The sequence below is a fragment of the Pseudophryne corroboree genome, chromosome 12 (genome assembly GCF_028390025.1).
Source record: "Pseudophryne corroboree isolate aPseCor3 chromosome 12, aPseCor3.hap2, whole genome shotgun sequence".
Lineage (NCBI taxonomy): Eukaryota > Metazoa > Chordata > Amphibia > Anura > Myobatrachidae > Pseudophryne > Pseudophryne corroboree.
This window is the reverse complement of record NC_086455.1, coordinates 7,593,254-7,618,327: the sequence shown is the minus strand read 5'-3', so window position 1 is coordinate 7,618,327 and position 25,074 is coordinate 7,593,254. Positions and strand designations below refer to the sequence as shown.

General features: G+C 49.6%; 2 protein-coding genes across 2 annotated transcripts; one reads left to right on the top strand and one right to left on the bottom strand.

Annotated features, from left to right (window-relative positions):
- Positions 1 to 9,599: 9,599 nt before the first annotated feature.
- PEX11B (peroxisomal biogenesis factor 11 beta) lies at positions 9,600 to 14,707 on the bottom strand. Its single transcript, XM_063946858.1, has 4 exons — positions 14,427 to 14,707; positions 13,081 to 13,196; positions 12,799 to 13,000; positions 9,600 to 12,669 (listed from the first exon to the last, which is right to left on the bottom strand). Exons 1-4 carry the CDS (start codon positions 14,480 to 14,482, stop codon positions 12,303 to 12,305), a joined length of 741 nt encoding a protein of 246 aa, XP_063802928.1. The 5' UTR covers positions 14,483 to 14,707; the 3' UTR covers positions 9,600 to 12,302.
- Positions 14,708 to 15,048: 341 nt separating this feature from the next.
- Positions 15,049 to 24,891, top strand: LIX1L (limb and CNS expressed 1 like). The gene is made up of 6 exons (XM_063946857.1): positions 15,049 to 15,355; positions 18,805 to 18,968; positions 19,799 to 19,939; positions 20,745 to 20,840; positions 22,440 to 22,517; positions 22,618 to 24,891. The coding sequence occupies exons 1-6, from the start codon at positions 15,106 to 15,108 to the stop codon at positions 22,858 to 22,860; spliced, it is 972 nt and encodes a 323-aa protein (XP_063802927.1). The 5' UTR covers positions 15,049 to 15,105; the 3' UTR covers positions 22,861 to 24,891.
- Positions 24,892 to 25,074: the final 183 nt, after the last annotated feature.

Below are 25,074 nucleotides of genomic sequence, written 5' to 3'. Positions count from 1 at the left end.
CGGCTCCTAACTGCCATATTACAGGCTGTGGGCGGGCTTTACTATAAGCCATCGCCGCCTCTCGCCGCCTACCGCAGCGATACTAATCGCATATGTACTAACATATGCGGCCCCCAGCGATGATATAGGAGGCCCCCCGCGATGATGTCTGCGGGGGTCGGCGGGGGTCTCCGTCACCTCCCAGACTCGGGAGGTGACGTGTGCAGGGGATCCCCGGGCTCCTCCTCCTCCCCCTGCAGCCGGAAGGAGACAAGGCTGTGATGCGGGGGAGGAGGGGGGCCGCACCAGCAGCAGCTCAGGTATGCCGGGGAGGGAAGGGGGGGTCGTCGTGAGCGGCACGGGGCGGCGGCGGGATGCGGCGTGGGGCGGCGGTAAAAATCCCATAGGCTTCTATAGGGTATCACCATAAAAAGATGGCGATACCCTATGAGGCGAAAATGCGGCGGTCGGGAGTTAGTACATATGAAAATGCTGTAAAACGGGGGTTTTACCGCATTTTCCGTTTAGTAAATCCCGCCCTGTGTTTGAAAAATGACAGTTAGGAGCCGATTGGCTGGTACTTTATCGCTGTGATATTTATCACTTTTCAGGCTTAGTACATCTGGCCCTCTCTACTTTCTTCCCAATAATTCTAATAGTACATGTCGGCCATGTTGGCAGCTGGACCGCCCTGATTTGTCTGCTCGGCTAAACATCGGTCACCATTACCGGCGTACGCTGGTGCAAAGCCCTATCCTTGGTGCAACAGCCTACGCTGCCCACACAGCCACAACTGGTCCTCGCTCGGATTAGCCTATGAACCTCATTCAGAAATGGACGCAGATCTTGCTGCCCACAAAACGCCTGCATTGTCCGGACCGCGCCTGATGGCAGCCGCTGTCAATCACCTTGCAGGCACAACCTGCGTGTGAACGTGCGCCTGCGTCCAGGTATGAATAGACCCCTATGTGCGGACATCCCGCGGCCCCTTCACCCGCAAGAGGAGATGCAACTGAGCTGCGTATGACCCAAAACTGTAAATTTAATACGGCAGCCCTAAGCACAGCAACAGGACAGTGCCGCCTGGTGGCCAGGACCCAAGGTTGGAGGATTATACTGCTGGGTTATTAAGCATCATTTACAGAGACAGCTCATTTTAAGCAAGCAATTGGTTCATGTTCTTCTGTGAGGTGCCTGCAAATGTAGAGACACGGCAACGCGCCCTCTGGCTCTTACAAATAATTAGATTTTACTTTAAGTGGCGGTAATGTCCCCGTGTGAGGAAGCAGCCACGTGTGTGATCCAGGTGACTCCCGAGGCAGGAACGTGGTCTATAGATATAAATGTATAGAGTCTTCCCTAGAACACCTCATTCAGTGTAATGTCATTGTGGGGGCTCAGTCTGAAGCTTCCTGTGATGGGCTCATGTAATGTGTCAGCCCTCTCCAGCCTCAGGTTATTGAACAAGGGTGCATTCTTAATGTGACAGAAAACCAGAATCTGTGCTTTCCACAGAACTGCAATGAGTAAAAAACAATCAACAGACAGTGAAAGACTGTCCGCCATATCCGCTCGGCCTACATTGGAGCCGATGTAGAAGCATGAACATAGATCTAAGGTGGGCCTATTAACGCTATATTGTGGTGGCAGCCATTTTGGGGGTAGTCACTAAGAGGCAGTCTATCGATTCACTAGGAATTAGCAGCAACACTGAGGCATGAGGAACATTGGGCCAACGGGCCATAGACCCGTCTTGCTTGTAGCAGGAAACCAAGACACTCCTGTGACTGCGTCAGGTATAGGGACCAATTACAACCAATGAGATATCAGCTTTGCTCGATCAGTCCATGAGCCAATTAAAGAAACGTAAACTGAAATCTGATTGGATGCTCTGTACAATAAGATACTTCATTCCACAGCGATAAGTCAAATTGCCAGGGCAGTATAACCAGGGCGGTATCTCCAGGGCAATATAACCCGGCCGGTATCTCCGGGGCAGTATTACCAGGGCAGTACCTCCAGGGCAACATAACCAGGGCGGTATCTCCAGGGCAGTATATCCAGGGCGGTATCTCCAGGGCAGTATAACCAGGGCGGTATCTCCAGGGCAGTATTACCAGGGCAGTACCTACAGGGCAATATAACCAGGGCGGTATTACCAGGGCAGTATTACCAGGGCAGTACCTCCAGGGCAGTATTACCAGGGCCGTACTTCCAGGGCAATATAACCAGGGCGGTATCTCCAGGGCAGTATTACCAGGGCAGTATCTCCAGGGCAGTATTACCAGGGCAGTATAACCAGGGCGGTATCTCCAGGGCAGTATTACCAGGGCAGTATAACCGGTACGGTATCTCCAGGGCAGTATTACCAGGGCAGTACCTCTAGGGCAGTATTACCAGGGCAGTACCTCCAGGGCAATATAACCAGGGCGGTATCTCCAGGGCAGTATTACCAGGGCAGTACCTCCAGGGCAATATAACCAAGGAGGTATGTCCAGGGCAGTATTACCAGGGCAGTACCTCCAGGGCAGTATAACCAGGGCGGTATCTCCAGGGCAGTACCTCCAGGGCAATATAACCAGGGCGGTATCTCCAGGGCAGTATTACCAGGGCAGTGGGGCTGTATAACCAAGGCGGTATCTCCAGGGCAGTATAACCAGGGCAGTACAACCAGGGCGGTATCTCCAGGGCAGTATTACCAGGACAGTATTACCAGGACGGTATCTCCAGGGCAGTACCTCCAGGGCAGTACCTCCAGGGCAATATAACCAGGGCGTTATCTCCAGGGCAGTATTACCAGGGCAGTATAACCAGGGCGGTATCTCCAGGGCAGTATTACCAGGGCAGTACCTACAGGGCAGTATTAACAGGGCAGTATAACCAGGGTGGCATCTCCAGGGCAGTATAACCAGGGCGGTATCTCCAGGCCAGTATTACCAGGGCAGTACCTCCAGGGCAGTACCTCTAGGGCAGTACCTCCAGGGCAGTATTTACAGGGCAGTATTTACAGGGCAGTATAACCAGGGCAGTACCTCCAGGGCAGTATAACCAGGGCAGTACCTCCAGGGCAGTATAACCAGGGCAGTATCTCCAGGGCAGTATTACCAGGGCAGTACCTACAGGGCAGTATTACCAGGGCGGTACCTACAGGGCAGTATAACCAGGGCGGTATCTCCAGGGCAGTATTACCAGGGCAGTATCTCCAGGGCAGTATAACCATGGCGGTATCTCCAGGGCAGTATTACCAGGGTGGTATCTCCAGGGCAGTATTACCAGGGCGGTATCTCCAGGGCAGTATTACCAGGGCAGTACCTACAGGGCTGTATAACCAGGGCAGTATCTCCAGGGCAGTATTACCAGGGTGGTATCTCCAGGGCAGTATCACTGGGGCAGACGAGTATCATTAAGCTGATCCGGCAATATTTTTTTTGTTAAATAGCTGATAAATTATATTTTTTGCAGTGCTAAAAAAAAAAAAAATAGATATCATTATTACGATAAATGGTCACCTTGGGGTTGATTCATCATGCGGGGAGAAGATTGGAGAGTAGACCAGTGTAGGAGTTGCCTATATCAGCTTTGAGGTAGCATTTACCAAATACAGTCTATAAAATGATAGTAGATGCTGAGTGGTTACTATAGGCAACGTCGCCACTTGTCCAGATCTGCCACCTTATGCGCAGGCAAGGTTCTGCTCACCTACTGCGGGGGTTCATGTGTGCGCAATCGGAAAACCATTGTCATGCATTGCTTTTACACCTGTTTCATGCTTGGGGCAAGTGATCCGTCAGACACGGGCTTCCCATGAAACGACCACGAGTCAAGGCTGTTCCGTGTGATCGCGTTACCATCGCCACATGCCCAAATGCCCAATTTCACAGAAAGACAGATCTGCCCAAGTTCCATCCCACTTACAATAGGATGGACACACGCACATAATGCATACATCGGCTTCTGCTGTTTTGCCGAATGCAAACGCCCGCTGTTTGCGCCAAGGCTAAGAGATCCGTCTGACTCACTATCAGGCCCTTATATGAATTTGCTGTACACGTGCAGGCAGACGCTGCAGCTCTGTGACACAGATGAGGTTAATCCACGATACATAGCCAGAAAATAACGCGCTGAGCTATCACAGTAGCCGGAGGGAGCCTGCACTGAGAACCAGTCTGTGCCACACATGCCCTGGCGGAAAAGAGGATTACATTTAATATCCCAGACACGTCCAAGTAGCTGTAGAGATACATAAGGATAATATACAGTGCAGAATCCAAGGAACAGTCAGTGCCGGGGAAATGTTCTCCAGCGCCAGACTTAGCCCACGGATCGTCTGATAGCTCACAAGGTGTACGACAGCTCTCGTTAGCATGTACAGCAGGAGAACAACTTAACCTCTTGATCACTGAGCCGTGGCGACAGGAAGCAGCTTCATTGCCCAGGCTGTAGTGCGCAGTATTCACGCATGTTTATAGCAAATGAACGTTTGTGGTTTGTGTGGGCCAAACCCTGACGGCAGCATGGAGTTGTCCAACCGCATTTCCCAACATGTCCGATAATGATCCGATCCGATCAATATCAGTGGCAATATCACACAATAACACTACAGGACGTCACACAATAACACTACAGGGCCGTCACACAATAACACTACAGGGCCGTCACACAATAACACTACAGGACGTCACACAACACTACAGGGCGCCGTCACACAATAACACTACAGGCCCATCCCACAATAACACTACAGGCCCATCACACAAATAACACTATATGGCCGTCACACAATAACACTACAGGGCCGTCACACAATAACACTACAGGGCCGTCACACACTAACACTACAGGGCCGTCACACAATAACACTACAGGCCCATCATACAATAACACTACAGACACATCACACAATAACACTATAGGACCGTCACACAATAACACTACAGGGCCGTCACACAATGACACTACAGGCCCATCACACAATAACACTACAGGCCCATCATACAATAACACTATAGGGCCGTCACACAAATAACACTATAGGGCCATCACACAAATAACACTATAGGGCCGTCACACAATAACACTACAGGCCCATCATACAATAACACTATAGGGCCGTCACACAACAACACTACAGGCCCATCACACAATAACACTACAGGCCCATCATACAATAACACTATAGGGCCGTCACACAACAACACTACAGGCCCATCACACAATAACACTACAGGCCCATCATACAATATCACTACAGGGCCGTCACACAATAACACTATAGGGCCGTCACACAATAACACTACAGGGCCGTCACACACTAACATTACAGGGCCGTCACACAATAACACTACAGGCCCATCACACAATAACACTACAGACACATCACACAATAACACTATAGGACCGTCACACAATAGCACTACAGGCCCATCATACAATAACACTATAGGGTCGTCACACAATAAAGGTATATGCCCATCAAACAGTAACACTATAGGAACAACACACAATAACATCATAAGGCCATCATACAATTCCCCTATAGACCCATCACACAATAATGTTATAGAACCATCATACAATTCCGCCCAGTATATCTATGGTCTGTAGGGAAGAAGCCGGAGTACCCAGTGGAAAGGAACAGAAACATGGGGAAACATACAAACTCCACACAGATGGAGCCATGTGGCTAGCAGTCACAGTACTGTGAGGGATATAACATCTCACCCTGTGTCTTACATCCTCTTTTTCTGGCAGGTAAAAGTCAATAATATGTTCTGCCCAGGCCACCGAACGTTCAGCCCCGAGCCCCACCTGCTCGCTATCTCCCAGGCTTCTTCTGGAGAGTATGGCTGGGGAAGGTATCTCTGACCAAGGTCTGTGCCCAGCCCAGTGTTTGGTCGGTCACATCCCTCACTACCTTGTCCCGGAAATCTGAGACCACCTATAGAAGGAACACTTACACCTAGTGGGTGGAGCTTATAGGGGGCATTCATAGTGGGTGGAGCTTATAGGGGGCATTCATGCAGACTGTCAGTGTACCAATCATTGGTAAAACATGTACAATGCTGGCGGTTCATATAAACATGCCAGACGATCACAGATCTTGGTTGAACATAAATTATTCCACCACTTCTAAGGATTCCCTCTCTTCATCAGTAACAGCCCGTTACTGACTCCTCCCTCTGCGCTCTGGGTGGATAACCTAATTGCAACCAACAGGCTCATACCATGAACCAGTCTACGCGGGTCAGCTGGCAGGGGGCTTGAGCTTGGAGACACTGGGCTCAATCCAGAACAGCCGGAGAACTGAATAGCGATTTGTGTTATCCCGGTGTTCACATGATACAAGCAGATGCAGGCATCCTCCGCATGGGAGGGGGTGCTATCGTGGGCCGTGGGCAAGGGGGGAGCTGCAGCCCTTGGAGACAGCCCATGTCTGGGTGCAGGAGGAGCAGCGGGCCCTGGAAGCAGCTCGGGCCCCATAGCAGCTGCACCCCGGGCCTACACCCTCGCTAGTTACGTCACTGCATCTACACAGAACAAAAAGGAGACAAATGGGTAAATTTACTAAAGGTTCTAAAAATGAATGGTCTAATTGCAGCGCTGCGATCAGATAGTCACCGCTCACTGCGGGAGGGTATTTTAGCTGTTCAAGTGTGTGATCAGATGTGTAGCAGAGCTGTACAAACTGATTTAGTGCAGTCTTTGCGCAGCCCAGGGCTTACTCAGCCGCTGCGATCACATCAGCCTGTCCGGGACCGGAATTGACATCAGACACCCGCCCTTCCAACGCTTGGACACACCTGCGTTTTTCCAGACACTCCCTGAAAACGGTCACTTGCCACCCACAAACGCCCTCTTCCTGTCAGTCACCTTGCGATTGCCCGTGACTCGCTTTTTTTCGCACCATCCCGTCACTGCGATCCGTCGCGCCTGCGCATTGCGGTGCATACACAGTTCAGACCTGATCGCAGGCTGTGAGAAAACGCAGCCTAGCGATGAGGTCTGAATTACCCCCGAAAAGTTGTGGTGTTGCCCATATCAACCAATCAGATTATGGCTATCATTTTCTAGGATGCAATAGAGAAATGATAGACAAAATCTGATTGGTTGCTGTGGACAACATCACCACTTTTCACTTTTAAAACCTTTTGTAAATTTACCACATTTAATGTTCCTTTTTCTCCTACTTAATTTGTGTGCTCAGGACGGAGAATGTAATGCTATAGTAAAGATATATACAGTGACATCACTTCCTCCTGTGAGATCTCCTGGCTGATCACTGATCACTATACTGTAGGGGAGAGATTACCGGTGATCTATTTCCTAAGGCAGGGCAGGGAATGGGTTAAATGTTATATCTTTCCCCTATAAGCAGACAGTAGCGGTGAAATAATAGGACGATTAGCGCGGCCTGGACTCCTGAGGGTGGATGTAATTACTTCTCACTTTGAATACTTACTGATAATTTAGTAGTCTCTGAATTTCCCTTCTGTACAGAGCTGCCCCTGTAGTGACAGGAGAGAAGGCCGATTTACTGCGCAGCGGTATAGCCCATCGCTTCATTCACATGGCAATGCCAGACACAGCCCTGGCACGTTTGTCATGTGCCCCGTAACAGCCGGCCCCTGGCACGGAATCGGAGGCAGACAGCGAGGGCTCGGGCCTGACTGCGGTTCTATTTTAAATGTCAATAATTAGAGGGACGGCAGATCTGAATAAAATGAGGCCCCCTTGTCACCTCTTTCACGGGCCGTGCCACGTGCCTCCACTTTGAGGTGTCTGGCATCCTGAATGTAACCCGCTGGCACTCACGAGCTGAATTCCCGCTCCCTTCGGAGATGTTCGGCCCAGGATTTAGTGATGGTCTGAATGCAGTGAATATTATTGCTATATTCACATTCAGAAGATTTATGACCCTATATCTCTCTCCAAGATTTGATACCTGTGAAAAAAATCTTAATATCCAAGATTTCCCCCTTTATGCCTATAAGAAAGTATGACTGATTCAGCGGTCCGAGCAAACTCCTAATGGTCATCATATAATCCGTTAAGCCAGGTGTAGGCAACGTGTGGCACTACACATCCCAGCATGACCTACCCCAGTTTTAGTATGCCCTGACAGCAAGCAGGGCATGCTGGGATGTGTAGTTCTACAGCAGCTGGGGAGCACCACACATTGCTTACCCCTGCATTAAAACATAGCGGGGGGAGTGGGAACTAAACGTCAACAAAAAGATGAATATGGACACCCCATGTAAAGCTGAGCTGTCACCCCAACATCAATATAAAATCTCTCTGGAAGGTGTGAAGTAGGTCTGTCAGTCAGACACAAGAGGAAATGGAGGATTTTATAGGACACTGACCAACCAGAGGGGTGTTTGATAACATTCTTCCTGCTCTCTGTATCATCTGCCATGTTACTGTGGTTGCCATGGCAGTCACATGACCATGTGCAGAACTATGAACCATTAACAGCAGCCTGAGGAAACAAGCCAAGATATAATGGCAACTATCAGAATTCTTCTTAGAACCTGCCACAGTTGTGACTCCAGGAATCCCGGTTGGAATTATCGAGGGGAACGTCCCCTCACTGCGCTGCAAATGGCTGAATTAGCATAGTCTGTACTTACTCTGAGGTTCCATTATTCTCAGAAGTGGGACACCACAAAGGCTGCCACATCACTTGTGGTCACACACAACATGTCCAACGTCACATCTCCTCACATCACACATTATGGGCCGAATGTAATGACGCCGGAGGTGCGAGATGCCGGCTGATCTTGGACGTTTTTTTAAAGCGGCAATCACAAGCCCATGCCGTGAGGTGATGGATCTTACTTGGGAGGACTTCATTCCAGCAGCCCATAGGTGAAATCAGCAACTGGATAGGATATTGATTCTCAAACTCAGGGGGAAATGATAAAAGTGGAGAAGTGAGCCAGTGGAGAAGTTGCCCATGGCAACCAATCAGCATTGATGTAACATTCATAATTTGCATACTTTCATGTTGTACAGAGCAGCTGATTGGTTGCCATGGGCAACTTCTGCACTGGCTCACTTCTCCATGCTTATTACTGCTTAGTACTTTTCGCCCTCAGTCTTCAGGACCCCAAACAGGTCAGGTTTTGCAGGTCACCCAGCAGGTGCACAGGTTGAGCTAATTAGTTCACCCTTGATTCTGTGAGACCTGGAAAACATGAACTGTTGGGGGACCTGAGGATCGAGTGAAGTTTCTCCGTGTGTGAGCAGGACTTTAGGCGCAGCCGCCATTGACCTACTTGCGGTTGCTTAGCCATCCCCTATGACCTCACAGGAACAGGACGTATGCGCAGTTGGACTTCATTGCACGCGCAGTACTTAAAGCATCGGCCCACAGCAAGCATATCAGCATTGCGTGAGGTTAGCCAGTTAGTTGCAGTGTTCCCTTTGGGTAAGTGCATAGAGGCACAGACATCATCCAGAACCATTCTATGAGGTAAACGTTTCTCGGCCCAGTCCGTCAGAGCGCAGCGCACGGCTCTCCATACATTCCCCCGCTAGCAGCGTCATATCACCCCATCCTTTGTGTGTAGGTTGTCAGTTCCACTAGGCACACACACACGCAAAATAAAACACAGGAGTAAAAGGTGAATATTTAATCTGTGGTCACAAGCCAGGATTATTTACAAAATTACAGCACATTATTAACAAATTCTCACATAATTAAATTGTTTTTATTACTTGCAAAAGTTAGATTGTTCGTCAGATATTATTCTTTTCATTGGGGTCCTCAAAGTCTGTATACCATGGTTCCTCACACATTACACGTCTTATGGGGTTTAATAACGCTTTAACCCATAGCAACCATTACGATGTCAGCTGTCGTTAGCAGGACTAGACAGTTACAAGCAGAATGCTGATTGGTTTCTACGGCAGTCTTTAATCACCCGGTTGGTTGCTATGGACAACAGTATACAGTACCACACTTTGCAACCATGTGTGGTAACCCATAGCAACAAAAAAAGATGACAGGTAGAAGTAGAGAGCTGGCTGGCTGTTATGGTTACAGCACACCATCGCTTCTTGCACCCATCTTCTGTAACCCACAGCAACAAGAGGCCAGCTTTTATTAGTCTAATGGTGCCCACATACAGTGCGATTATCGCGTGCGATTTGATATTTTTAGTTCAAATTGCATCGCGTCTAGTTCAAATTGCACAGTGTTTATTTTCCTTTGCGATACGATGCGCGCTCCCGCATAGTCGATATCGCAAGACAAAATAGTATGTGCAGGCAGGTATTTTTGTACTACATCGCATACATTACATATTGTAGAGTAGTCAAAATCGGGTGTAATGCAAATCTCATACCTCTTAAGTCCAAATTGCATAGCACACATTGGGCGGTATTCAAATGATACATCACCCCCAATCTCCTTTCTAAGGTGATCCTCGTTATCACGCCCATAATAATCAGGTTTAGCTGCGTAAAGGGTTGGGCGTCCTCGCTACCCCGGGGATAGCGAGCTGAAATGATTATACCACACCCATCAGCAGAAACAGAACGGGTGTGGAAGGGGGTGAAAAGAATTGAATACCACCCATTGTATATGCTCAAATCGCACCTGGCACAGATCTCACCGTGTGTGGGCATCATGAGAGACCCGATTAGTTATTATACATACCGCAAAAAACCTTGTTCGTTTCTATGGTTACCTCCAGACATCTGGTTGCTGTGGTTACAGAAGACGCCTGGTTAGTTTCTATGGGTTACAGCGCACCAAAGCTCTGTAACCCATAGCAACCAATCTAGTCACATAACAACAGTGTAAAATATCTATTAGGTAGTATAGAAAACTTTGTAGGAGACAGGATTAATTCAATCTGCCGGGGGTCTTCATCGGCTGTAATGTCGCCATGTTCTTCTTTCCTCTTACTGATTGTCCCAGTTCACGTGAATGGGAAATTCAAGGGGGAGGGGAAGCGATGCTCGCTCAAGCGGTCGTACGTTAACATTAGTCTCCTTTTGTGCTGGCGTTAGCCTTTTAATTACCAATTCCTATGTTCACGACAGTTTTATCTCTATGACACATTGGGGCAGATGTATTAAGCCTGGAGAAATGATAAAGCAGTGATAAGTGGAAGATAATAACTCCACCGCCAATCAGCTCCTGACATTTTTCAAATCTGTAATGATTGGCTGGTGTGTTATCACTGTGCACTTATTGCTGCTTTATCACTTCTCCAGGCTTAATACATCTGCCCCATAATGACTACTAGCCAATCAGCTCCTGTCATTTTTCAAACACACCCTGTAGCATGACAATTAATTGTCTGGTACTTTATCTCTCTGTAATGCTTAGTACATTTCCGGAAAATGAGCCACCTGAAGCCTCTTATGGAGAATAACAGGAGCCAAGTACAGATTATTTACGTTACTGGTCCTTACAACTATCCGGCGCTTTCTTCCAGTTACGTATATATGTAGAGGTACAGAAGAGGGGCGGTGACAGACGGTGACCTCCCCAGCAATAGGCGACGGCACTGTAAGTGGTTAATCGTGATACAGAGGGGCCGGTAATCTGCACAGGGGCTGAATTCACAGTTAGAAGTAGAGGTGAAATATCTCATGGGAGTGGGCAGAATTAATACAGTAATAATCAGAAGTCACAGCGGAGCGTTTTAGGACTGCTGAGTAATACATGGTAATGACAGGGGAGCCCTACACCGTGTCCCAACAACAGGTCACAGGCAGCCACTCGGCTAGAGCACAGGCGTAAGGCTTTTCCTGACAACATAGTTTTCATTGGGAAAATAAATGTTGTTTGCTGGAGACAGTGCGCCCCCTGCAGGCTGCAAGGTGAAACTACACACCACTAGTGAAAACATTGAGAATATTTATTGGTAAATGAGTCAGTCCCTGCTTAGAGATCACTGGCCACCTGTACAGCCATGTTACCTAGGCAGGATATGCAGCAATCTAAAAAAACACAGCCCCTGCTCTGCGCACTGTAAACGCATTGTGACTGTGCTGTGATTATAGCACAGACCTAACGACGTGAGGTGTCAGTCCAAACTTCCTATCCAGCCGACTCTGTGTCGTTACAGCGCCCCTCTCCTGCTAGGTGCACGAACATACGGTGAAATTTCCCATCCCGCTCCGCGCCCCCCGGGTCACCCGCTCATGTTTCCTAGGTGTACAATACACAGCCTCAGATACAACCGTTATATTATAACAGAGTTCTCATGCTCCTAGCCCGGCCAGGCTCTGCGCCAACCAGCCAGTTCCGCAAGGGTCTTAAATTAAGATTAATTAAGAAATAAGCATGGGTCAGCGGGCCCACATCATGGCTTCAGCTTCAGCCAGGGGTGGACAATGGTCAGGATGGACAGTATGGAGGATGTCAGGCCACACAACCCCACAAAGCCAGGGTTTGTCTTGTACAGTCCCAGCTTGTCCAGGGGGATGAAGAGGTCACAAGTATTCTTGACCACGTCTAGGAGAAGTGGAGGGTTGCAACGGAGGACATGGAGTAGCAGGTGCAGCTGGAGCCCCAAGACCTGGCGTGGTGGGCGATTCCTGCAAGACATCTCCCCGTTCTCTGCTGAAGCTTTAGAGGATGGACGCTTCTGGCCCTGTTCCACCTCCATCAGGAGTTTCAGCTCATAGAGGTCCCGGCTCAGGTTCATGATGAGGGAGAAGAGGTAATATCTGCAAGGAGGACATCAAGCTTCATAAGTGAGCAGAAGACTGGTTACAATGGTATACAAACACCAAAGCGAGTCAGGATCATGAAAACACAATGGCAGAGTGGGACAGACAAAACCACAGGGGTCCAACCTGAACGAGCGCTGGCTCCACTTCTCCTGGTCCAACTCCCGAGACAGACCGCTCTTCCCCAGCCACAGGATGTTGTCGCAGCCAAAATACATGGCTCTGTTGAGGTGGCTCACCGTGATGCAGAACCTCAAGACGACGTCGGAGAGGTGAATGGCCCGCTTGGCCGACTCCAAGGCATCTACTGAGTTACCCAACCGGAACACTATGAAAAAGAAGAGGGCAGATGACTCGGACGGCTAGCTACTATGGTCCAGTTAGGTGGAGGTTTTGACCACTACTTACACTTCCGGCCCAGGCTCAGGTGTGACTCCAGCCGTTTCAGAGTTGCAACCAGTTCCGCACTGGCTCCGCTTTTCTGCAGAGAGTACCCCAGCAATGTGCAGGCATATTGGGCAGCTCTACAACGAAGAAGGAAAAGTTCAGAATACATAGGCTCTGTACACAAGTGTTACCGTCAAAATGACGGAACATCATAACAGTAATATCAGCGTTACTGCTGGATGTCTACTACTGTATCACACACGGGGCGTGGAGTGCGCACAGCACATGCTAGGGTGGATCCACTCCTATCCAATCAGAGGGCAGCCTCACGTTCCACCCACACCTAACTAACCTCCGATGCTGAAAGGTCTCCGCTCTTCCTCCAATCAATGCAGATATCACCATCCGCAGAATATACCACACTGAGGGTGTTCACAAGGTAACACCCTTAGCTTTCATTTGATATTAGGATAATTTATGCAATAAGATGATCAAACTCTTATTTTAAACCTTACAATGTATTAAATATAATTGGTGGTTACTCATTTAACTACGTCTACATCCATGAAGGAGGCTGCAGAGTACTATCCCGCTGTAGCGTCGCAGAGATTTGTTAAGGCCTCTGGGGCTGCAGTCTAGCGCAATAGTTCCACATGAGAGCGTTAAGTCATAAAGGCCACCAGTAAAATGCAGACTGCACGGTCTGGTCAGTAGGAGGACTAGAGTATAGATCAGTGGTGGGCAGCCCGGCAAGCCCAAAGCTCTGCGCTGATCAAACAGAGGAGGAGACTGAATGGGAGCTGCCAGCTCTGTGCAACACCTTTGGCTATTTGTTGCGGCTGGCAGGGGGCATGATGGGGCTTGTAGTCCCACAACAGCTGGAGAGACACAAGCTCAGTCTCCTCTGGGATATATATTACCCACAGGCTGGTGGTGGGAATGCTGAGACTTGTAGTACCACAACTGCCAGAGACTCACTGTCACCTTTGGGATATATATTACCCACAGGCTGGTGGTGGGAATGCTTGGGCTTGTAGTACCACAACAGCCAGAGACTCACTGTCACCACCTCTGGGATATATATTACCCACAGGCTGGTGGTGGGAATGCTGGGGCTTGTAGTACCACAATAGCCGGAGACTCACTGTCACCTCTGGGATATATATTACCCACAGGTTGGTGGAGAGCATGCTGGGACTTGTAGTCCCACAACAGCTGGAGAAGAAAAAAAACACACACACACTCTGTCACCTCTGAGCAACATACTGTATTACCCAGAGGCTGGCAGGGGGCATGCTGGAACCTGTGGTTCCTCATGATACATGAGCAGGGATCTGTGGTGGGAAGAGTGAGAGCAGTGGGCTCACCTGATGATCCGCTCCTTGGCTTGGCTCTGGCCGCTGAACCGGACCCAGGAGTCCATGAGGCCGCCGTGAGTGACCCGTACGGGTGTAAAGATCACAAACCAGAATAACACTTCCGGGTACAGGACGACGAGGCTCTGCGAGGGTCAGACTCAGTAACAGCGCGAAGCTCCACCAGGGAGCCGTCACCACAGCAACCACACAGCGCTACATACAAAGCGCCCGCCCCTCCGCTGACAGCTGATCACAGTACGTCTGAGCCCCGCCCCGCGCCACAGGCTCAGACTTGTGATTGGTGAATGGTAATCGCATGCAGGATGCTAGTTTTTTTAGATGCGGTATAGTCATAGACTCCGCCCTATAGTATGATTAAAGGCTAATGATTGGTCAGTTGGTATCAGCCCTTCCCCCTTAATTATCTGAGTGACAGATCTTTCTTTAATCCGTTATTCGGCCGAAAAATGTACGCCCATTATGGCAGATAAGGCTGATGATTGGCTGGCGGTGCTGGGCTCCTCCCCTCCTCCAGTTGAGTGACAGTTCAGTATCCTCAGTCGCGTTATCCGGCCGGGTAGACCCGCCCCCTCTGGTGTGGGAAGCTGGTGATTGGCTGGCGGTGCTGAGCTCCACCCCTCCAGTCGCTGAGTGACAGCTCGGTCCCTCTCAGTCCCGTTATCCGGTCATGGAGTCGGTGCGTCCTCAGCGGCTGCAGCCGGGGGTCGGGGCCGGCTTGTCCGGCGGAACACTACGCTCCCTCAGGCCCGGAGTGACCGGTAGCTCCGCCTCCCAGGCCTCGGCTCCTCCTCCCCCGCTCGGCCTGGGGGTCCCGGGGGCGCTGGGGCTCGGCAGTCCGGGGAACCCGGCGGTGCTGCGGGAAGCGGTGGAGGCCGTGGTGCGGAGCTTCGCTAAACACACCCAGGGCTACGGGCGAGGTGAGCTCCGGGGGAGTGATACACAGGAGGGGGGGTTACTGAAGACGGCTGCAGGGGGGGTCGGGGAGGTGCCTCAGATTATTATGGGGTGTGGGGGACAAGAGATTACTATGGTCTTATCAGGGGGGGGGGGGGAGGTCACATGAGATCAGGGGGATTGGGGGGTCACATGAGATCAGAGGGATTGGGGGGGGGGGTCACATGAGATCAGAGGGATTGGGGGGGGGTCACATGAGATCAGAGGGATTGGGGGGGGGGTCACATGAGATCAGAGGGATTGGGGGGGGTCACATGAGATCAGAGGGATTGGGGGGGGTCTCGAGATCAGAGGGATTAGGGGGGGGGTGTCACATGAGATCAGAGGGATTGGGGGGGGTCACATGAGATCAGAGGGATTGGGGGGGTCACATGAGATCAGAGGGTTTGGGGGGGGTCACATGAGATCAGAGGGTTTGGGGGGGTCACGAGATCAGAGGGTTTGGGGGGGGTCACATGAGATCAGAGGGTTTGGGGGGGTCACATGAGATCAGAGGGTTTGGGGGGTCACGTGAGATCAGAGGGTTTGGGGGGTCACGTGAGATCAGAGGGATTGGGGGGGTCACATGAGATCAGAGGGATTGGGGGGGGTCACATGAGATCAGAGGGATTGGGGGGGGTCACATGAGATCAGAGGGATGGGGGGGTCACATGAGATCAGAGGGTTTGGGGGGGTCACATGAGATCAGAGGGATGGGGGGGGTCACATGAAATCAGAGGGATGGGGGGGTCACATGAGATTATTACAGGGGGGACGGGGGGGATTGCCAGTGCTGACTACAAAGGGGACATGGAGGTTACCAGAGATTACTCCAGGGGGGGTTACCAGAGATTACTTCGGGAGGGGGGGGTTAAAGCAGGAGATTAAGCCAGTTGGATGGGGGGATACAAGAGTGATGGTATCTGGTCTCTAGTTTGACCACGCGTAGGTCGACAGTCATTAGGTTAACATGCATTAAGTCGACAGGGTCATTAGGTTGACATGACAAAAGGTCAACTTAATTGTTCCACAATTTTATTTTATTTTTCATTTTTTGAACTTTTTCATACTCTACGATCCACGTGGACTATGATTGGGAACGGTAACCTGCCCGAAGCATGACAAGAGAACATGGTGCACTAATTGGGGTTCCCGGTCACACTACGAAGAAAACGACAAAAAAAAAAAAAACATGTCGACCTAATGCTTGTATCAACCCATTTTGGGTGTCGACCTAGTCAGTTGACCAATAGTGGTTGACCTAGACACTGTCGACCTAACTGGTCGACCCTATGAAGCACACCCAAGAGTGATGCAGAGGAAGGGTAGCTAGAAGAGAGGATAAAGAGGGCTGGAGGTTACCAGAGATTATTACAGGGGGGAGTTTACCAGGGATCACTACCCGGTTCGGGGGTGGAGTCATCAGAGATTACTACGGGGGGGGGGGGGGGGGGGTTACCAGAGATTATTACAGGGGGGGAGTTTACCAGGGATCACTACGCGGTTCGGGGGTGGAGTCATCAGAGATTACTACGGGGGGGGGTTACAAGAAATTACTACAGGGGGGGGTTACAAGAGATTACTACAAGGTGGGATGGGAGGTGAAGGTTACAAGAGGATAGAGAGATTAAAAGAGATTACTATAGGGGGACGGGGGTTTACGAGTGACTGGAGGCTAGAGGGGAGTGATATATGGGGGGGTGGAGCTTTAATAGATACTGGGGGGACCAGACATTAGGAGGGGGGGGGGGGGGGGTCAGATAATCTGAGGGAGTGTATGGCTGCCTGTAATTTCCATATAAAGGTAGGTATGTACTGTACATGTAATGATCTCCGGACAATACAGACAGGACTTTTGTTGCTGAGTGAAAACTTCACGTTAGTCTGTGGTGACATTTTTTATGTAATAATGAACATCTTCCGGTTTATGTTATTAGTCCTTAACCTTCTGTAGCTGGAATCTGCAGGGCGTTAGCGTCGCATTGTCCCGTCGCCCCACAGGAGGCCCTTCCTAATAAAGTATACTGCACGTGTGACAATCGGGTCATAAACCCCAGAAAGCAGATTGTGAGGCTGCACGTGTTTGGGCAGCGCTGCCCCCGGAGACCTATTAGCAGCGCAGTAATCTGAGACCAGGACGCAATCCTCTGGGGCACCGTCACCAGGCCAGATGTGTCCAAATAATGTACGGTCAGGAGGAGAACCCTCCTAAAATGTTAAGGATAACAAACAGGGCACGGTGCCTAATCCAGTTCCCAGCTGTGCAGAGACATGTTCTGTGTATGATCAGGCCGGAGACACTCCGATAATCAGACAAAGCCGCAGAGCATCGCACTGCATGCTCTGCCCCGCTGCCATATGTGATCAGTCTGTCCGGAACGCCACACGCCCCCGCCACTGACTGAAATGTTTTGATTGCATATAAATAAACTTTCCTGCCGCCCAGGCACATGGAGAAGAGACATTACCGCTCTGTCTGCAGTCTCGGGCCGTACAGTCGGAGCTATGTGCTGCATTACTCCGCTATGGCGTATGCTGCTGCTCGCTATAGTCTCGTAGATGCTGATCCTGAGGTAATATATTCTAATTAGGTCTCCAGTGATTGGCATCTATGTGACTGTCGCCTTCGCACTGCGGCAGACGCCATTTTGTGGGCTGAAGCTACATCTGCGACGTTGCGGCTTCTCAAATGATTAGGGACTAGCAAATCGTTCGCCTCCCAAAATGGCTGGAGGCAAAATCACCTTTAGCGCTGTTGGCTTGGCTGTTTGCAAAGCGCATGGGTTTCTGGGGCACGGGGGCTGCGTTGGCGGTGGAGCGGGTGTTTGGAATGTGAGGTGGGTGGAGTGAAACATTGAATGTGATGGCAGTAAGTAGCCCACAGGTCATGTATGTGTATTATGCATCTCTTGCCGATAGCTGTTTGTTTTTCCGGGCACTGTGGTTCTGGGTGAGCCCCCGGCACTGCGGCCGGGAGACCGTCCCCCCTTCCTGTATAGAAGTTCTTCCGTCAGTCACCTCTCAGTCATCCTCACTTCTGCGCCAGGTTGTATCCTCTTGTTCTAGAAATCCAATTATCTATTTTCGAAATGCTGACGTCCTGTTTATACCTTCCTATCCCATCCCCCTGTCCAATCTCAGCTGTAAGCTCTTGGGGGCATATTATTTAATTATCACGGCAATAGGACCATGTAGTGTGATGTGTTAGAAGTAATCACTCCTGGTTTGGGGGACGGCAGTCATCGTACCGCACATGCGCTAGCAGCCCTTGGCGGTGGGGAATCCTTATAATCCTCCTGATTGGTTGCGTTATGTGTGGCTTGCTCTAGACTGAGTGAAAGCAAGTTTCTGATTGATTGATTGATGTTTGCTAAGATGTGTAATGATGATCCTCCACCGCTGCTGCATTATTCTGATTTCCTTCTCCCCCCAGTTAACGTGGTGGAAGCGTTGCAGGAATTCTGGCAGATGAAGCAGACGCGGGGGGCGGACCTTAAAAATGGAGCCCTGGTGGTTTACGAGATGGTGCCGTCCAACAGTCCGCCGTACGTCTGCTACGTCACCCTGCCTGGGGGCAGCTGTTTCGGGAGCTTCCAGGTACAGTTTTGGACAGGACACCCAGCTCATATAGTGTGACATGTAATTATATCATTAACCAGGTAACTCTGCAAGCGAGAAATGGCCGTTCTTGGAGAGAGCGCTTCTTATTGTGACCCCTGCCCTGTCCCTCTATGGTGCTGCTGCATAGACTGTGGCATCCATTCAGCCGCCTTCTGCCAGCTTTGCAGGCTGTGTCTAGCTGATTTCTGCAGCCTATAGGGAAGCAAGCAGTAATCGGCTACAAAAATCGCGCTTACTTGCGCAGCGAGAGGTCTGGTGGCAGCTTGCACATAACTGACTCTGACCCCAGTGACCGAGGTTCAGCTCCCTTTAAATGAGTGTCCTGGTTCTCTGTTGTAAAGTGATGGTTTTATAGATTGGTTGCAGCGGTTTTTCACCTACAGATAATTTTTCTCTAGCATCCATAAGGGATACTGGGGTTCACTTAGTACGATGGGGTATAGACAGGGTCCAAAGGAGCCGGTGCACAAATTTCCGAGCCTGTTCATGCATCGCTGCAACTTACACTAAACACTCAGTGCCTTGTGTCTCTGCTCCACTCCTCTGCCCTCCAGCCATGTATAGTCATCATCGGTGGGCTCCTCTGTGCTCTCTATACGGAGTATAATTATTGTCAGGGGGATACGTGTTATATTAGAACAGAAAACACAAACAGATTGGACTGATAATATAAACACATGGCTAAAACACCCAGGGAAATGAATACAGCCCCCTCCCCCAAATCAGTGTATTTGGTAACAGTAGCACAGGAACGGAATATAAGCATAACTCTACCTTCCCTCCTTGTCTCCTTTTCTCCTTCCCAGTTCTGTCCGACTAAAGCAGAGGCCAGGAGAAGTGCGGCGAAGATCGCGCTAATGAATTCTGTGTTTAACGAGCACCCTTCCCGCAGGATTACTGATGAGTTCATTGAGAAGAGTGTCTGCGAAGCCTTGGCGACGTTCAATGTAAGGGGGCAAAGGGGTACTAACTGTGAATGCAGAGCAGGCGCATTAATGACCTATAATTCAAAAATATCCCAAAATATATACGAGCTAGCGTGAATGTGTGTGCGTGTACATGTGGGAGGGAAAATAGAGTGTAAGCTCCACTGGGACAGTGACTGATGTGAGTGGGCAAATATTCTCTGTAAAGCGCTGCGTAATATGTGTGCGCTATATAAATAACTGGCTATTGTACAGGTGTCCCCGCGGTGTAATTATCGACACCCGCCTCCAAACCTCACAGCGCTAATCTCTGCAGTTATACTGGGGGTAGGAGTCAGATTGCACTGGCCGACCTTGGTATTTACCAGGGTCCCCAAACCCTCTTCTTGTAGCGCATCTGACATGCGACCGTTATGGGAAACTTGCCCGGAACCCCCGTACAAGTGGCGTAACGATGACTGCTCTACGGTGGAATGTGTTTGTCCATCGCTCTCTCCAAGCACTAGGAGGCCGTTCCCCAGGCATTCTGTTGGGTCGTCTGTTCCTCGTCATGCTGCAGAAATCCATATTGTGGGGAATTAATAAAAGCCGCTGGTTTAATTATAGCATCTCCAGGTCTGAGTTCTATTAACACTCCCAGGGTTTCTGGGGCTGGTTAGCACTGTGTGGCGTCTTCCTTCTCCGTCTGGGCCATTCTCCTTCTACTCGTTCTATTTGTCATCTCATTAATTAAAAGCAGATGACCCCGCCCGTGTTGTGTGCCTCTCCGCAGATGTTCCTGGCAGGACGTTCACTCTCTGTCGTGTGTTTTCTTGTTTGTTTTCAGGGTAATCGGGAGGAAGCGGATAACCCCAATACAGGGATCGGAGCTTTCCGCTTTATGCTGGAGTCCAACAAGGGGAAATCCATGCTCGAGTTTCAGGTACTGGCCTCCTTGCTTTGTGGCGGGCTGCTGGTGTCCCGTGTGCCCGGTGCTGCCACTAGGGGGCACTGCTTGGGGAGTTCATGTCAACATCACTTCTATACATGCCCTCAATATGCTTGGCTCACGTACAAACGCTGCGCTGCTGCCGAGTTACGCTCCTTCAGTCGCAGATGAAGAGGCGACAACCATAGATGCGAACGCTTGGCAGTGACGTACGTGCAGCGCTGAATACGGGCGCCCGTGCAACATTGCATCAGCCCTGTAATGTGAATCAAATGGATAAACGCCGCACTGTCGCCAGCACACGGATACCAGCCGGCATACGTGTAATTCTTACCACATGTATGACTGACACATCTGGAAAACACTCGAGCACTAATATGGGAAATAAGAGTCAGAAACCCCAGGACGGCACAGAGGTTACAGAAATACTTTATTGTGGGTGGGTGGTACTGAGGGGTAGTATATATCTTTATTATCCTGGGAAGGGAGCTATGTAATATTAGATGCCCCCCCACATGATTACATGATCTGTCCCCATTCTCTATCCCACCCTAACACACTGGTATGATCTGTACTCTACCTGCCCCTCCGGTAAGTGCCCCACTGCTGAGAGCTCCCTATCGGTGTAACTAGAGCAGGCATGTCCAAACTGCGGCCCTCCAGCTGTTGAGAAACTACACATCCCAGCATGCCCTGACACAGCTTTAGCATTCTCTGACAGCAAAACTGTGTCAGGGCATGCTGGGATTTGTAGTTTCACAACAGCTGATGGGCCGCAGTTTGGACATGCCTGAACTAAAGAGAGGGGGTGCTGTATACTGCTCAGCTGGTCTGGAGAAGGCTAGGGAAGAGAGATAAGGGGGCATATATAGTAATAGAGGCGACCAGCCGCCATACTAAGGATTCCTGTTTAGCCTAAATGTATTACCACAGAGTTTGCCAGGACAGGGGCTCTGATGGGCATCCCTGCCGGCAATCGGTAACCGTGAAGAGATCCAATGGTTCCATCTGCAGAGTGCAGCCCATAGAGATGGCGGTAGCTGCTGGGCCAAGCTTGGAATGCTTTGTGTTCCGGAGCTCAATAAATCTGAAAGCTGCGTAGAACCCAATGGGAGCTGCAGCTGCTGTGGGAAATGAACGTATGGAGATCTCTTCCGCAGTCCCTTCATGGTACTTCATATTGGTCAGAATCCCAAAATCACACCCGCATCCATTATTTTATAATTGGGCCCCAGATTACCAACCAATCAGCTGCTCACTGCCAGGTTACAGGATGTGCTAGAGAATTGGCAGTGAGCAGATGATTGGTTGGTACTTTATCTCTAAGATACGCCAGTTTTCCTGTTTCATAATGTAATATAAAGTATATAAAGCAATATATGAATATATATATGTGTATGTACATACATATATTAGCGTGTCTTGAAGGATTCCGCCAGTTGTGTCCCAGCCGTTGGTCATGCCCCTACCCCTGACGTATATCTGTTAGGAATAGTCTCTCCGCCAGCTGTCACTAGGCGAATGTACATTGGCATACTAGATGGGCAATTCTACGTGTCTGATGTGACCTCCCGGCTCTTTGTGTTTCAATAGGAGCTGATGACCGTCTTCCAACTCCTGCACTGGAATGGCAGCCTGAAGGCCATGAGAGAGCGCCAATGCTCCCGCCAGGTAGGATCTCTGCCTGCATGTATATTATTCACCTGCGGGGAAGGGGGGGGGGGGGACCTGATGTACGGTACTAATGACCGTACCCGTGTGTCTCCACCAGGAGGTACTGGCTCACTACTCCCACCGGGCGCTGGATGACGACATGAGGAACCAGATGGCTATGGACTGGGTCAATCGGGAGCAGGACAATCCAGCGACCCTCACCAGGGAGCTGGCATCCACAGAGCGGCAGCTGGACGAGGCCCGGCTAGCTGGGAAGGAGCTGCGTTACCACAAGGAGAAGAAAGATATCCTGATGCTCGCTGCCGGCCAGTTGGGGAACCTACACGCCTCCAACTGCTAGGCCAGGCCACGCACCCAGTAGCTGTGATTGGCAACAAGACCTTACAGTGTACAGTGGAAACCTCACTGGCGCCATCTAGTGTGCACAGAGTAGAACACATGAGAATGGTGACAATCTCTGCAGTGTCTGCTCTCATGTCTGGAAAGATGTGAAAAAGACTTGTCAGGTGAAGGACTATTTGTGTTACTAAAGAAGAGACCTTTGAGGTTTCCGAAACTGTACACTGTAAGTTCCTCCTCCACACAGCATCACATTCTGCGAGCGCAGGGAAGCGGGAGAATACAGGTTGAACGCGATGGGCATTTTGCCTCTTTTCAACCTCATTAACTATGTTAACATCAACAATCAAGTTTCCAGGTTTACAGACGTCTTCAGGGCAGGGCCGGCAGTCAGACAGTTGGCGTGACCGGCCTTTCTCCTTGTTTTCGCAATTCACCGTGCCTGACACTCCGAATGCATGTAACGAAACACGCTCAGAGGTATCTCATGTACACTACCACAGATATTACACCTTTGCACATTGTCTTTGTACGAGCGCCCTGTACAGCTTTTTTTAAACACTAGCGCTCTGTAAGTCTTTTATCTGTTTTTATATATATATATTCTATATTTTGATAGCCACGGTAAATCGCATCCTGCAGTCTGACACTCCTGTCCCCCTGCAGGGCTGTCACATTATTGGAAGCGATTTTCTTGTTTTTTTTTTACTTAACAGTTTTTATATTTTACAAAACGTAGCTTTCTAGGTCAATGGTTGGGTTTGTTTTACATCTATACATAGAGATCTTGTGGTGCGTCAGAATGTTTTGTATTGTGGGCCGGGGACATAGGGCGGAGGCAGACCGCAGTAATATAAAGGGGCATTACGTTGGAAAATGGCTTCCTGAGAGACAAGTTTCTTCTGGCTTAATAAAACCAGGTTACTCCCTTGTGCGAGAGTTACACCATTCATCACGCCAAAAAGCTCCCCTCTGGCGGGTCTTCTCGCCCTTCTGCTCTATTGTACATTATTGTTACTATGGTACTTCTCCCTGCGGAATATAGGGGGGGTGGCATTCCGCGGAGATAACCGCAGATAATAAAGCTACAGTATATATAAGGTGGCACAGAGTCCCTTACAGGCTATCTGCATTCGAGGAAGGTTGCATATCCTTCCCTAGAAATAACCGTCGAACCGACTATTAAGTATGGGGGTAACCTCATTTTATTCAAATAGAAGGGCATTACATATATTACTCCTGGAGGAAACTACTAACCCTGCAAGAAAATGCCAACCGAGAGCAAAATTCAGTGTAACAGGAAGAAAATGTTCTTTATTCATATAGATAATCGCCTCATGAGCACAAGTCAAGACATTGGCTACAGCCTGAAGCGTCGATCTCAACCGACTAATGATTTTAATCAGTCAGGACTCTAGAATGGGTTTAACCCCAAAACAAATCTCTTAAAGTGTGTACCTATCACCTAGGCAGCCATGTTGTGGGCGGAGTTATTTTGGAGTGCACATCATATCGGCTGTGACATCACATAGGTCCAGTGCAGACACTCCGCCATTCTGTTGGATGCTGTGTTATGCGAATACGAACTCTGTTCCCTAGTCAGCGACGTCAGGTGCCTGTATATATGTTTATCCCAAAGGGAGCCATTCCTGTGCCTCCTCAAGGTAACTGGTCCATGACTTGCTATAGGCCTCCACGCATTTTGAACGGTTTTCCCTTAATTCCAGTATATAAAAGGAGGGCGGGGGAAATACGGGGATCTCCTAAGGGTGCGCTACCAGTCACTCATGTCACATGACGCGCGTCAGTGGGAATATTTTATACAGATGACAGAAGCAATATATCAGTCCGCTGCAGGAAACAGTACGATATATTCTTGTATAAATTACTTTTTTTTTGTATATATCTTATCGATGCTTATTACTACCTAACTAAGTCTCCACGACTGGTACTGGACCAATATACTGTGTTTTGTATAATGCTCCGCAGCGGTTTGTATTGCAGTATATGCAAATAAAATGATTTCTGACAAGCCGGGGCCTGCGTGATTACTGTCCTGTAGGTGCAATGATGGGATGAGGCTACGATGGCCACTTCTACATCCAATCCAAGGACCACAGATTATGGCGTCTTCTAGTAAAGAGCACACACCATGTACACATCCCTTCTATCTCAGAGACTGATAATGATAATAGAGCAAATCGGGAGGCGCTCG